The sequence below is a fragment of the Pelophylax lessonae genome (genome assembly GCF_965119305.1).
Source record: "Pelophylax lessonae genome assembly, chromosome: 5".
Lineage (NCBI taxonomy): Eukaryota > Metazoa > Chordata > Amphibia > Anura > Ranidae > Pelophylax > Pelophylax lessonae.
In genome coordinates, this window is record NC_138772.1 from 16,964,231 (window position 1) to 16,979,230 (window position 15,000).

The 15,000-nt window shown below is 45.1% G+C and overlaps 1 protein-coding gene across 1 annotated transcript in view; it reads left to right on the plus strand.

Moving 5' to 3' along the window:
- The window catches only part of OBSCN (obscurin, cytoskeletal calmodulin and titin-interacting RhoGEF), a 740,285-nt gene that overhangs the window by 357,644 nt on the left and 367,641 nt on the right, over nucleotides 1–15,000 (plus strand). The window contains exons 66-69 of the mRNA XM_082257722.1: nucleotides 376–648; nucleotides 4,809–5,081; nucleotides 5,338–5,625; nucleotides 10,744–11,013. Coding sequence (XP_082113848.1) covers nucleotides 376–648; nucleotides 4,809–5,081; nucleotides 5,338–5,625; nucleotides 10,744–11,013 — 1,104 coding nt within the window. The remainder of the gene's footprint in view (nucleotides 1–375; nucleotides 649–4,808; nucleotides 5,082–5,337; nucleotides 5,626–10,743; nucleotides 11,014–15,000) is intronic.

The following is a 15,000-nucleotide window of genomic DNA, read 5'->3' on the forward strand; positions in this document are numbered from 1 at the left end:
AGGGAAGTCGCGCTCAAAAGTAGTACACGATTTACTTTTGAGGTCGCGGCAACTGAAGCCGCGGCAGTGGAAACGTGCCCCATTGAAAACAATGGGTTTTGACTTGCTGTGCGACTTGACATGTGTCAAGTCGCACCGCAAGTCGCACTAGTGGAAACCGAGCCTTAAACAATAAAGAGCAATTAGTAGTTTGTCCAGACAGATACTATCTCTGGTTTAACAGATGAAATACAGTAGCTCTACATTCTCCCCTTATTGCTAAAACCTATTCTGTAGAGTTCTTTAAACAAATATGTGTTTCATGGTTCAAAAGTAGCTAAAGTTCAAAGTGGTCAACTGGTGTTTATAGTGGTTTTTCATTGTGTTTTCTACTAGCCAAGAATAAGATATTACAAGGTCTGGAGAATATAGATGCGGTAGAGGGTGGTGAAGCTCTCTTTGAGTGTTACTTGGCCAAACCAGAATGCTACAACTTCAACTGGCTGGTAGATGATGAACCAGTAAAAACCACAGAGAACACTGAGATGGTGTTCTTTGAGAATGGGCGTAGGCATCTCCTCTTGCTGAAGAACCTCACTTCTGAGGACAGTTGCCGAGTCACATTCATGGCAGGAGATGTGGTTTCATCTGCTTTCCTCAATGTTCGAGGTAAGGCCTGGGATAACTGCATGCCAACTACGCCTGCTGTACCATCACTGGCTGCATCCCCTTGCACAAGTCCACCTATCCGCATGTAATCTTGAAAACATAGCCAACTTAGCCAATACTGACAATATTATAATTCCAGGATGAGAAGATGGAAGCACCACCATTCTAAATTAGGGTGTTAATATATATGTGAAGGTCTTATTTATTAACGTAATGATATATCAGTCTCATTTAACTGGACTTTTTCCTTTGAAGATGTTCCATCACTCATCCAAGCGGCCTCCTCTTCTCATATAAGATACTCCAGCATTTCTATCCATATGGGAAACTTTGCCAAATCAGATATTTAGTATCCAAGACAGGGGCTTCAATACAGGGGTTGCAATAGACACCTGGAAGGCTGGGTGGCGGGGGCAGATATAGAGGAACTGATCCCCTCCATTTTCTGCCTGCAGCCACAGAAATCCTGCTTCTCCTGCTTTCCCTCCCGCAGGCACTTAGCAGCTGCAGGGGGAAAATGGAGGGCATTGGTTCCTCTATATGCCACCCCTGGTGCCACTGCTATCCAGGGTACTTGTCTTCTGCTGCCCTCAGGCCCCTGTGTGCTCCCCCCCCCCCTCCACCTGGAGCGCTGCTGGCTTCCCCCTCTCTTCTCCCACCAGCTGTTGGTGGAGGGATGTGTCAGGATGGAGAACAGGACAGGGGCTGGTAAACATGTCATTTATTGACACCCTCCTTTTCTCAATTGCACAGTGATTGATCGGTACTGATCGCTCCTGTGTCCATTCATAACCGAAGCATAGTGAACTGTATTTACTATAATCCCGTTTAAAATGACTCGCGTTTACAATTGCCAGGATCCGGATTTTGAAAAAAATAAAGAAAAATACAGCGTACCCCCCCCCAGTCCATACCAGACCCTTATCCGAGCATGCAGCCCGGCAGGTCAGGAAAGGGGAGGGGACGAGCGAGCGCCCCCCACCTCCTGAACCATACCGGACAACATCCCCTCAACATGGGGGAGGGGGTGCTGCTTTGGGGTGGGGGGGGGGCTCAGGGTTCCTGACACTCACTGGTACCAAGGAAGCCACTTGGATGAAGGGGTGAAACATGTTTAATATTACAGAACAAGCCCAGCTGAATGCAAATAAATACTACTATCTATTGGTGTCAATAATCACATGTTAGGCATAGATCACCTTATATCTGATAACTTATTAAGCAACTTATTAAGGGTTTATTATTATTCCTCCTTAGTGAATAGGTTTATTATCAAATACTAGTAAACATTTGCCCTGCTATTTACCATTGCATGGCTAAATTCCTATACAACGGCATGGCTATTGTGTAACGAAATGTACAATAGAAGCAACATTTTAGAGATATCCATTTACATTATGAAAAGAATTACATTAGCTACATACGCTATTTTAGGTGATTGTTGTTTTTCTTAAATAATATAATCTTACATACTACAATGGATAGAAATAGAAAAAAAATGTAAAATGTGTAAAATGAAGGGAAATAAGTCACATTCTTGAAATAAGGTCTTTAGATGTTGATCTGAATGCAGCAAATTTAATGACTGTTGATTATAACAGTATGAATTAAAAAATAAGCAGTGATTAATGCAAACAAAATCTTTAGCATTGTTAAGGAGATTTTCTGTCCCCTTTCCAGGAGTACAGCTTGAAAGCACTTTAGTATTCCTGGATTGTGTTGAGAATCAAGTCTTTGCAGCAGATGAGTTCAGCCTAAGAAGGGCTTTTTCTTCTTATAGGGAAAGTTAAGTGTAGTAAAAAAAAAAAAAAGTATATGCAGTATCTCACAAAAGTGAGTACACCCCTCACATTTTTGTAAATATTCTATTGTATCTTTTCATGTGACAGAACTGAAGAAATGACACTTTGCTACAATGTAAAGTAGTGAGTGTACAGCTTGTATAACAGTGTAAATTTGCTGTCCCCTCAAAATAACTCAACACACAGCCATTAATGTCTAAACCGCTGGCAACAAAAGTGAGTACACCCCTAAGTGAAAATGTCCAAATTGGGCCCAAAGTGTTATTTTCCAGCACTGCCTTAACCCTCTTGGGCATGGAGTTCACCAGAGCTTCACAGGTTGCCACTGGAGTCCTCTTCCACTCCTCCATGACGACATCACGGAGCTGGTGGATGTTAGAGACCTTGCGCTCCTCCACCTTCTGTTTGAGGATGCCCCACAGATGCTCAATAGGGTTTAGGTCTGGAGACATGCTTGGCCAGTCCATCACCTTTACCCTCAGCTTCTTTAGCAAGGCAGTGGTCATCTTGGAGGTGTGTTTGGGGTTGTTATCATGTGGGAATACTGCCCTGCGGCCCAGTCTCTGAAGGGAGGGGATCATGCTCTGCTTCAGTATGTCACACTACATGTTGGCATTCATGGTTCCCTCAATGAACTGTAGCTCCCCAGTGCCGGCAGCACTCATGCAGCCCCAGACCATGAAACTCCCACCACCATGCTTGACTGTAGGCAAGACACACTTGTCTTTGTACTCCTCACCTGGTTGCCTCCACACAAGCTTGACACCATCTGATTCAAATACGTTTATCTTGGTCTCATCAGACCACAGGAGATGGTTCCAATAATCCATGTCCTTAGTCTTCTTGTCTTCAGCAAACAGTTTGTGGGATTTCTTGTGCATCATCTTTAGAAGAGGCTTCCTTCTGAGAGGACAACCATGCAGACCAATTTGATGCAGTGTGCAGCGTATGGTCTGAGCACTGACCCCCCCACCCCTTCAACCTCTGCAGCAATGCTGGCAGCACTCATACGTCTATTTCTCAAAGAGAACCTCTGGATATGACACTGAGCACGTGCACTCAACTTCTTTGGTTGACCATGGTGAGGCCTGTTCTGAGTGGAACTTGTCCTGTTAAACCACTGTATGGTCTTGGCCACTGTGCTGTAGCTCAGTTGCAGGGTCTTGGCAATCTTCTTATAGCCTAGGCCATCTTTATGTAGAGCAACAATTATTTTATTCAGATCCTCAGAGAGTTCTTTGCCATGAGGTGCCATGTTGAACTTCCAGTGACCAGTATGAGTCAGACCAGAGTGAGATTTTAACACACCTGCTCCCCATTCACACCTGAGACCTTGTAACATTGAGTCACATGACACCGGGGAGGGAAAATGGCTAATTGGGCCCAATTTGGACATTTCACTTAGGGGTGTACTCACTTTTGTTGCCAGCGGTTTAGACATTAATGGCTGTGTGTGGAGTTATTTTGAGGGGACAGCAAATTTACACTGTTATACAAGCTGTACACTCACTACTTTACATTGTAGCAAAGTGTCATTTCTTCAGCGTTGTCACATGAAAAGATAGAATAAAATATTTACAAAAATGTGAGGGGTGTACTTACTTTTTGTCAGATACTGTATTAAGCCAGAGGTATATTCAGAAAGGGTGTTGCCAACATCCCTCTATCGAATAAATGTATGATCAATCCCCCAAAAATGGGACTCTAAGAGGCAACCCAATACAAATGTAAAAATTTCATCAGAATCTTTAACAAAATCTAAAACCTTATTTCATAAAAACTATATATGGCTAAATGTGCACTCACTGGCAAATTTATTAGGTACACCTTGCTAGTACCAGGTTGAACCCCCCCCCCCCCCCCCTTTGCCTTCAGACCTGCCTTCATTCTTGGTGGCATAGATTCAACAAGGTGTTGGAAACATTTCTCAGAGATTTTGGTCCATAGTGACATGATAGCATCACGCAGTTGCTGAAGATTTGTCGGCTGCCCATCTATGATGTCAATCTCCTGTTCCACCACATCCCAAAGGTGCTCTATTGAATTGAGATCTGGTGACTGTGGAGGCCATTGGAGTACACTGACCTCATTGTCATGGTGAAGGTCATGGTGCTAGACAGTGCTAAATACAACAATATTCCTGGTATTGTACAAAAACGTCACCCCAAAACCACACAAGTAACAGACATTTGGCGATAATGGTTTGCTGGTGCGGGTAAAGAACCTGACATGTTTTAGAAAATTTGTTCAAAATACGTCCCCGTTAAGGCTTTTTATTCCTTTGCGGTTAAAATTTAGTAGAATTTCTCAGGTGATATTGACATGAAGAATACTACAACCTATGTGTTTGACTCCCAGGTTGGCGCCTGGAAGTTGTGAATCCTCCGGCTGACGCTAAGGTGACTGCTGGTGAAAAGGCGACATTTACTTGTGTATTAAGTGAAGCCGTGCCAGTAAATGAAGTCTCTTGGTACTTTAACGGATTGCCTATTCAGCCAGATGAGAACTGGTCCATGATCATGGAGGGCAACCAGTACAGACTAATTCTTAAAGATGCCCAGCTACATCACTCCGGAGAAGTGGCTTTTGCTTCAAGAGATGTAGTTGCGTCTGCCAAGTTGGCCATTCTAGGTAAGAAGGTCCTCAGCACTCTTATATTTAATCATAAAACCATTTTTAAATGCCCACATTGCTTAAAACATGCCTATTCCATCAACACTTCATCAATGGTGGCCTTATTTTGCATCCTTAAGTCATACAACCATTAGTTGTTGTCAGTGTTTTGGTCATCCATTTTAGTAAAGCATGGTCCATTTCATTGAGATGATTTCTTCACTCATGACTTCCTTGAAAAATGTGTCTTATTGGGTGTATGTTGTGCCTTTAGCCCTTCCCGATCCCCCAGAAGAGCCGGAGATTGTAAGTAAGACCAGCCAGTCCGTGACTCTGTCATGGTTCACCCCCTTGAGCGATGGTGGCTCCCCGATTGTTGGATACAATGTTGAGATGAAGTCGCCTGGTGGTGATTGGCAGCAGTGCAACACGGAAATCATTCAAAGCATGGAATATGTTGTGCAAAACCTGAAACCAGGCGAGCCTTATCGTTTCAGAATTTCCTCCATAAGCAAGCTGGGTGTTGGGGAACCGGTTCACTTACCTCAAACTGTCCAGCTAGGTGAGAACCTGTGGCCTCGCACCGTGAGCTTTAGAAAGCTGTGTAGATATTCACTCGCATGGCTTTTGTTTGATTCATTGACGCCTTGGGCCGGAAAAAAAAGCTGAAAGCGCATTATAAAATTTGTAGAACGTTCTTAAGTCTGTTGCCTAGATGTGATCTTCTCTATGTTGCTTTCACTGCCCATGCTTTACTGTAGAGTTAGTCAAATGCAAAGCAGCACGACTGGTGGGACCACTTTGCAGAAACAATACAGACAATACTTACTACTGGTATGTACAGCTGGAGTGTTAAGACATATGTACCATGGGTGAACCTTTTCTCCTGAACCACCCAAGAAATATAGCTGTCCCTTGAACTATCAATCCCTAGAAAAAATTATGCAAAAGTGCAAATTCCAAGAAGCCAAAATGACACATATACAGCCATGTTACTAACAGAATGTAGCAGGTGTCACCAAAACTTTAGTGTAGAGAAGGTTTAAAACTATATTGCTAGAAGGTATATGTAGAATAAAACGCCACTCCAAAAGGTATATCTTCAAAGAAGGCTTTTTTTTTCAGCTGGAACTTGGTGGAAATCAGTTCCACCACCTCTGTCTCAGGCCCTCTGCTCCTGCTCACCATTATCACTTTTAAACAGAGAAGTCCAGCTTCTGTGTTTACAAGTGATAGCTTGTCTCCCAACGGCACCCACAGATCTGATCTCCTGAGTGGCTCCCACTGAGTGCAGGATGGGGGATAAGGAAGATGCAGGTGCTCTGGGTGCAGTGCAGATACTAACATCCAGTGGCAGCCCGTCCATTGGCGCCGCCCCCCCCCTCCCCCTATCCATGCGTCTGGCCCCCTAATCTACACACAGGGCGCCGGACGCATGGATTCCAATGGGGTTTTTTTTTTTTTTTGAAGCATGTGATTAGAGCCAGAGGCTCTAATATGCTTCAAAAATGGGTGGGCTCGGGGCGTAGAGCACTGCGGCCTGAGCCCACCCAGTTGTGTGACAATAGAGAATGAATATTCACTATTGCCACACTGATTCTCCTCCTGGAAAATGAGGAAGTGGGTCCTGAGACCCATTTTCCGATTGGCCGAAAGGAGAAGCCATGCTATTGGCTAAGGAGGAGGAGGAAGGAGACGCAGGAGAAAAATAGAAAGGAGGGCAATAGAAAAAAGCCCCTTACATTGGTGGTCCCTTACAGTGTGGTTAGAATGTCACCCTTACAGTCATCTAAAAAGATTGTGTCATGTTACTGGCTCCAAGTGGTGGTGGACCTTGAAGTATTAAGGCACTATGAGATGGAAATTCAACCACAGCTCAAGGAACTCCTTGCAACTTTTGAAGGAACCCAAAAGTTGAGTCGAAAATGGTGGTTATACAACCTGAAGTGAATTGGCTTGTCATCTTTGGACTTCCATGTTGAAATAAATATACTTGGATTTATATTTGGTATGGTGCTTTTATTCTGCTTTTATTCTTCTTACACCTTCCATTGTTTATCTGAGGTGCCTGTGGCTTCTCTTCTGTTGGAGAGCTGCCTAACTAGAGTCATTGTGCTCCACAGTATGGAGCTTCACAATGAGGAACCAAATCAGTGGTGTATCCACCTCCTGAGGTTTTTTCCTACTGTCTGTGTCTCTGCTAGGAAGATTCGTCCTTTGTCCTGGTGGCCATTGTCCCAGGGACAGAAAATGATGGGAGATCCAAAATTGTATATTGTCTATGGGGATAGAAGGGAAACCTTCCAAAGACAAGACCTCTTCTATTGACAACTGCCCTAAGAGAAGATATCATCCTAATTTAGATACATGTCCTCTCATGTCTTGTTATGGAAAGGAAATCTCCCTAATGGAACACAGCAAAAAAAAAAGAAAAAGCCTGATGGGGGTTTTAAACATTCCTTACTCTTTACGAAAATGGGATATAGATATTTTATAACAAGCACAGTGCTTAAGCAGATTAGGAAATGTTCTCCAAAGCAAACACACCTGTTTTTAGTTTTTTATGAACGTTTGTTCGATTTTTTTTGTTAGTGGGGTCAAATTTATGCTCTTTTCAACAGTAGTGGCAAGAAAATTTGAAGGAGCAGGATGGAATTATTTTTTGAACAAACAAATTTCTAACATTGTATGTGGTTTTATTTTGGTAATTTCCATTCACTCCAAGATCGAATGTTAAAAGTAAAGGAAATTTTGAAGCACATTCAATTGACATTAATCAAGTCATGAAATGTACTGAAAAATTTTGTACGAATGTTTGTTCAAAAATGTACTAGTGTATGGCCAGCTTAAAGCGTAACTTCAGTCCGCTCTGGACAGGCTCTCCTCCGCCGCTGCCATTATTGTGCATGTGCAAATGCTGTCAAAGTCAAGGGTCAGAGACCAGTAGCTATAGCAGCAGAGACCCTCCCACCAACCAGCAGGATGGGTACACAAGCAAGTCACCATGGTGGTTGGCTCACCCAAGGAGTAGGATCTTAGCACCCACTGGTGTTCACCAGAGTTCCTGATGGTGGAGATGTGTTAGTACCAGGTCACTGTCCTCAGGAATGCCCCACCAGGAGGTGAGCAGGCCAGGGTCCAGTAGCAAATATAACAAGTAGGAATCAAGCAGAAGTGTAGTCAGCAAATAAGCCAAAGGTCAGTAACAAGTTGTTGCAGGTTGGGATCAAGGGAAGGCCTAGTCAAGGAATAAGCCAAAGGTTAGTAACAAGTGATTGCAGGTTGGGATCAAGCAAAAGTGTAGTCGAGGAACAAGCCAAAGGTCGGTAACGAGAATTAGTGGAGATAGAGACAGCAGCAGGAGTGACAAAAGTGAGATATTGGCTAGAGAGAGAACAATAATATGGCAAACAGGAAGTTCAAAGGCATGGTTTAAAGAGATTGTAAAGGTAATTTAAAAAAAAACATAACAAACATGTCTATACTTGCCTGCTCTGTAGAAGAAAAGGAATTGCACAGAGAGGCAGCGAACCTCCTCTTCTCGGGTCCCCCGCCGGCGCTGCTGGCTCCTCCTCTGATGCTGCCATTATTGTGCATGCGCAGATGCTGTCAAGGGTCAGAGACCAGTAGCTATAGCAGCAGAGACCCTCCCACCAACCAGCAGGATGAGTACACAAGCAAGTCACCATGGTGGATGGGCTCACCCAAGGAGTAGGATCTTAGCACCAACCGGTGTTCACCAGAGTTCCTGATGGTGGAGATGTGTTAGTACCAGGTCACTGTCCTCAGGAATGCCCCACCAGCAGGCGAGCAGGCGAGGGTCCAGTAGCAAATATAACAAGTAGGAATCAAGCAGAAGTGTAGTCAGTAAATAAGCCAAAGGTCAGTAACAAGTGGTTGCAGGTTGGGATCAAGGGGAGGCGTAATCAAAAAATAAGTCAAAGGATGGTAACAAATGGTTGCAGGTTGGGATCAAGGGAAGGCCTTGTCAAGGAATAAGCCAAAGGTTAGTAACAAGTGATTGCAGGTTGGGATCAAGCAAAAGTTTGGTCGAGGAACAAGCCAAAGCTCGGTAACGAGAATTAGTGGAGATAGAGACAGCAGCAGGAGTGACAAACGTGAGACATTGGCTAGAGAGAGCACAATAATATGGCAAACAGGAAGTTCAAAGGAATGGTTTAAAGAGATTGTAAAGGTAATTTTTTAAAAAATAACAAACATGTCTATACTTGCCTGCTCTGTAAAAAGGAATTGCACAGAGAGGCAGCAAACCTCCTCTTCTCAGGTCCCCCGCCGGCGCTGCTGGCTCCTCCTCTCTGTCCAGTGTCCCCATGGGAAGCAGCTTTCAAAGGGGGCACTTGTACATGCTTGCTCCATTGACACAGACAGCAGGACTCAGCCAATGGCTCTCGGTGCCCCAACAAAGCCTTCGAGACCCAGAAGTGAGGGTAGAGAAGAGCTGCAAATGTGCACAGTGCTGGATAAAATAAAGATTTAGGTAAGTAAAGGGGGGGGGATGCTGATGTCTAAAATGTTTACCTTAATGTAAGGAATGCATTAAGGTAAAAAATGTTTAGTCTTTACTGCCACTTTAAATAGGAAGTTCATGGGAGGAACAAAGAGTTCAAGGATCACCAGAAACAAGGGTAAAGGCACGAGTGTCCAAGGAATTGTCCAGGGAACTGTCCAGCATCTTAGGTGGCTCAGGAAAAAGAGACAACGCCAGACACAGCAGAGGTTGCAGGTTCAGATCCGGGTTCAGACAGATGCTCCCACAAGGCTCTGCTCAGCATTTGAGTACTTTCAGGTCCCATCTGTGCATGTGTAGAGGGGTATACGTGTGGATGGCCAGGAAACTGGGGCCTGAGTCTGGAGAACATCTTGCTTAAGCAAGAAAAGCAGCAATGCAACTTAGCAGCACAAAAAGTATGTTGTAAAAAAAAAAAATGTCTAATGGTAAAAGGATAAGGCAGGGGGAAGGGCAGCCCAAGATGTCATTTTATGGGTGAAAGTCCAGTTTAAGTTTAATGTGGAAGACATGGGGTGACATTGGGTCAGTAGTTGTTGAATGTGGACACTTTGCTCAGTACAGGATACACCTTGGACACTATTTAACATTTAGTATATTTAATATTCAAGTATATGATAACAAAAAATGTCAATAAAAGATAGGACTAGACAGTGGAGATGGATTCCATCTTGACAGTAATGTGGAATGCGTCAAACAACCAGAAAGATCCTGACCCGCTCACAGTAGATCGAAGGATTTGCAAAGTAAGGGCTCAACATAGTGTAATATTGTAAAATACTATGATTAATTAAAATGGATTGCACTTACATTTTGTACAGCATGTACAAAAACGCCAGAGACAAAGATAGATCTTTCTCCAGTAACCAAAATGGCTGACACTGCGCATGCCTTGTAGCGTGTGTGCGTGGCTTTGCCCTGCGCGTTTCGGCAGATATGCCTTCATAAGGAATCGTCAACTAAAAATGCTGATGGAAAAAAGTCCTTTTTTTAAAAACTAATTTTATATTTCAAACTTTATTCCCAGCATGTACATCATTTCTTAAGCTCATGCAGAAACAAGATGCTTCATTTTGCTCATCTTCTAGATAGGGTTTGCAATTACATTTGCTGGTCTTGCAGCTTTTCTAACTCTGTACGGTTCCATTGCAGAGCATCCCGTGACAGTTAAACAGCAGCTGGAAGACAAAACTGCAAGAGAGGGCGAGAGTCTTCGCCTGGAGTGTGAACTTTCCAAGGAAACGCGGGACGTCACCTGGATGAAGGAGAATGAACTGCTCCATCCAGGGAAGAAATACGAATGTTTTTCTGAAGGCAGAACACAGATCCTAATCATTCATAACGTCTCTGCAAATGACCAGGGCACGTATTCCTGTGTGACCTCATCGGGGGTTAAAACTTCTGCAACCGTCTCTTTAGGAAGTAAGGAATTTTACTTATGGGGTGCATGCTTTTCACGCAAACATTACATAGATTGAATGTAGACCTAAACCAACTTTAGGGTCCCCACTCCGGCATCTATGTCCCCCATTCGGTGTGTTCCAATGAGGATTCAGATAGTGCCAGGACAATATCACCTAGAGCCCGGGGTGACATGCCAAACTGCACCCCCCCAAAATGCATGAGCAATATGTTACCATAAACCCCCCCCCCCCAAAAAAAAAATAAAACTGAGCACTAATTACCCACTAAGCAAAAATTCCTCCCCCTCCCAGTACAAATCTGTCCCCCTTGCTGAAATCTTCCCTCCCAGAAGAAATCTTTCCCCCATCCCCCAATTTCCCCCAGCACAAACGTCCTCCCCCCCAAAACAAAATCACCCCTCTACCTCAAAAATTTCCTCTTCAAGTACACATCCTCTCCCCCCCCCCCCCAGCACACATTTCTCCCCAATCCCCAAATTTCCTTTCCTAGCCCAATTCCCAGAATCATCCCTATTAGCACAGATCCCCCCAATAAAAATAATGTTTCCCTCCTAGCACAACCCCCCCCCCCATATCACCTATTTTAGCACAAGACAAACCCCCCCCCCCCCAATACCCCCTCCTAGCACACAAACCCTCTTCCTCCATCCCCCGTTCTAGCACAGATCACCCTAAATCCCCACTCCTGGCACTCCCCCCATATTTTCCCTCCTAGAACAATTTTTACCGCCTGTCGTCCCCCAAATCCCCCCTTCCAACACAAACCCCTCCCCTTCAATCTCTTTATGGCAATCTGCCCCCCTTGCTAAAATCGGCCCTCCCAGAACAAATATTTGCCCCATCCCCCAATTTCCCCAGCACAAATGCCACCCCCCCAAAAAAAAAGATTACCCCTCTACCCCTAAAATTTCCCTTTCAAGTACACATCCAACCCCCCCCCCCCCCCAGGTACATATTTCTCCCCAATCCCCAAATTTCCTTTCCTAGCCCAATTCCCACAATCATCCCTATTAGCACAGAACCCCCCCCCCCCCCCAAAAAAAAAAAGAAAAAAAACAAATGTTTCCCCTTCTAGCACAATCCCCACCCCATATCACCTATTTCAGCACAAGACAAGAACCCCCAATACCCCTTCCTAGCACAAATCCTCTTCCTCCATCCCCTGTTCCAGCACAGATCACCCTAAATCCCCACTCCTGGCACTCCCCCCATATTTTCCCTCCTAGAACAATTTTTACCGCCTGTCGTCCCCCAAATCCCCCCTTCCAACACAAACCCCTCCCCTTCAATCTCTTTATGGCAATCTGCCCCCCTTGCTAAAATCGGCCCTCCCAGAACAAATATTTGCCCCATCCCCCAATTTCCCCAGCACAAATGCCACCCCCCCAAAAAAAAAGATTACCCCTCTACCCCTAAAATTTCCCTTTCAAGTACACATCCAACCCCCCCCCCCCCCCCCAGGTACATATTTCTCCCCAATCCCCAAATTTCCTTTCCTAGCCCAATTCCCACAATCATCCCTATTAGCACAGAACCCCCCCCCCCCCAAAAAAAAAAAGAAAAAAAACAAATGTTTCCCCTTCTAGCACAATCCCCACCCCATATCACCTATTTCAGCACAAGACAAGAACCCCCAATACCCCTTCCTAGCACAAATCCTCTTCCTCCATCCCCTGTTCCAGCACAGATCACCCTAAATCCCCAATCCTAGCATTCCCCCCAAATTTTCCCTACTACATTCTTACCGCCCACTGCCCCCAATTTCCCCTTTCCAACACAAATCCCCTCCCCTTAAATCTCCTTAAGGCACCCTCCCACCTCATATGGTATCACAGTGTCCAGGGCAGCCGCCCCTCCTGCCCACCCCTTGTCCCAGCCCCGGGTGCGGGTCAGGCTAGGAGTCCGCCCTGACTCCATGTAATACAAAGAACAAGTAGAGAAAAATCTCAGCCACTGAACACCATACAAGCTCAACATGTATTAAGAGATATCAGCCTCAGTCTAAATCCAATCAGGCAACATCCCCCTACATGTTTCGCCCCAACCCACAGGGCTTAGCCACGACTAAGCCCCATAGGTGGGGGCGAAACATGTGGTAGCTGTGATTTTTCTCTATTTGATCTGTAAACTGAATGTGGAGTTGCAGTCAAAACTTCTTTTGTTTTGGGTAGAATAGGGGAGGGTTAGAATGTTTGTCAGGTTTTTATTGGATAAATTCCACCCTCTGATTTGATTACAGGAGGGGGTCACTGAAAAAAAAAAAAAGAAATGCGGAAAAATTTTCTGCTGTATCTTTAAATTTCTTAAAGCTGAACTCCTGTCATAAATACTTTAATGTAAATATATTCCTTAAAACCTTAAAAGGATATAAATCAATTTTGTGTGCACCAAATGTTTTTGCAAGCACGGGTATAACTTGGGAAAAGTAATGGTGACATCATCACTGTGCTGCACAAAGCCGGCACAGTAGGCTCCACCCACTACAGGCTGCCTGTATAAAACTACAGGCAACTACTGCAGAACACCTCCCCCATTTCCTCATTTCTAGAGCATAGAAGTGAGGTGTTCTGTATTCCAAAGGCCTGCCAAGGGAGAGAGCACAGGAAGTTATCAGCTCAGAATGTTTCTTCCGGGTTCAACAAGTATTTCTTTGAACCTTGAACAGATATAACAAAACCCAGTCCCGGGACAAGGTCATCAAAAGCTCAGAGAGTACAGGCCAAACTGCACCCCCTCTCAAAATGTATGAGCATTATGTGTCAGCAAAAATCCCCCCCCCCCCCCAAAAAGGAAGCACTAATATGCCTACCCCCTAAGCATAAATCCCCCTTCCTCCGAGTACAAATCCACCCCTCCTTCTGAAATCCACCTCCCAGCTCAAATCTTTGCCCCCCATCCCCTAAATCCCCCCAGCACAAATGCCCTCTCCCCAAAAAAAAAAATCCCTCCCTCTAACCACAAATTCTCTTCCCCTCAGATTTCCCCTCTGAGTACACATCCTCCCCCCCCCCATCTCAAATTCCCCCTCCCAGCACAAATTCTCTTCCAATTACCCCTCTTACCACAAATCCTCTAACCTTCAAACTTCCCCTCTGAGTACACATCCTCTCCCCTCCACTCTAAATACTCCCTCCCAGCACAAATTACCTCCTTCCTTTCCCTTCCTAGCACAAATCGCCCCTCCCCAATTTTCCCTCCTAGCACAAACCCCGACCCCCCCTTAATTATCCATACTGGTGCAAATCCCCCCCCCCCCCAAAAAAAAAAAAAAAAATTACCCTCCCAGCACAAATCTTGGCCCCAAATCCCCCCAGCACAAATGCCCTCCCCCCCAAAAAAAATCCCTCCTCTTACCACAAATCCTCTAACCCTCCCAGAACAAATTCCCCTCCAATTACCCCTCCTACCACAAATTCTCTAACCTTCAAATTTCACCCCCGAGTACACATCCTCTCCCCTCCACTCCAAATAATCCCTCCCAGCACAAATTGCCTCACCCTATCGCCCCTCCTAGCAAAAATTGCCCCTCCCCAATTTCCCCTCCTAGCACAACCCCCCAGCACAAATGCCCTCCCCCCAAAAAATAATCCCTTCTCTTACCACAAATCCTCTACCCCTCAGATTTCCCCTCCGAGTACACATCCTCTCCCCTCCACTCCAAATAATCCCTCCCAGCACAAACTGCCTCCCCCCATTGCCCCTCCTAGCACAAATCCCCACTCCCCAATTTCCCCTCCTAGCACAAATCCCCCCTCAATTATCCAAACTAGCACAAATACCCCCCCCCCCAAAAAATGACCTTCACAGTACAAACCCCCCCCCCCATTACCACTCCTTGCACAAATCCCCCCTCCCCAATTTCCCCTCTTAGCACAAATCCCCCCTCAAAAAATGTCCCCTCCCAGCACAAATCCCCCCCAAAAGAAATCCCTCCTCCTGGCACAAATCCTCTACACCTCAGATTTCACCATCCTCTTCCCCCATC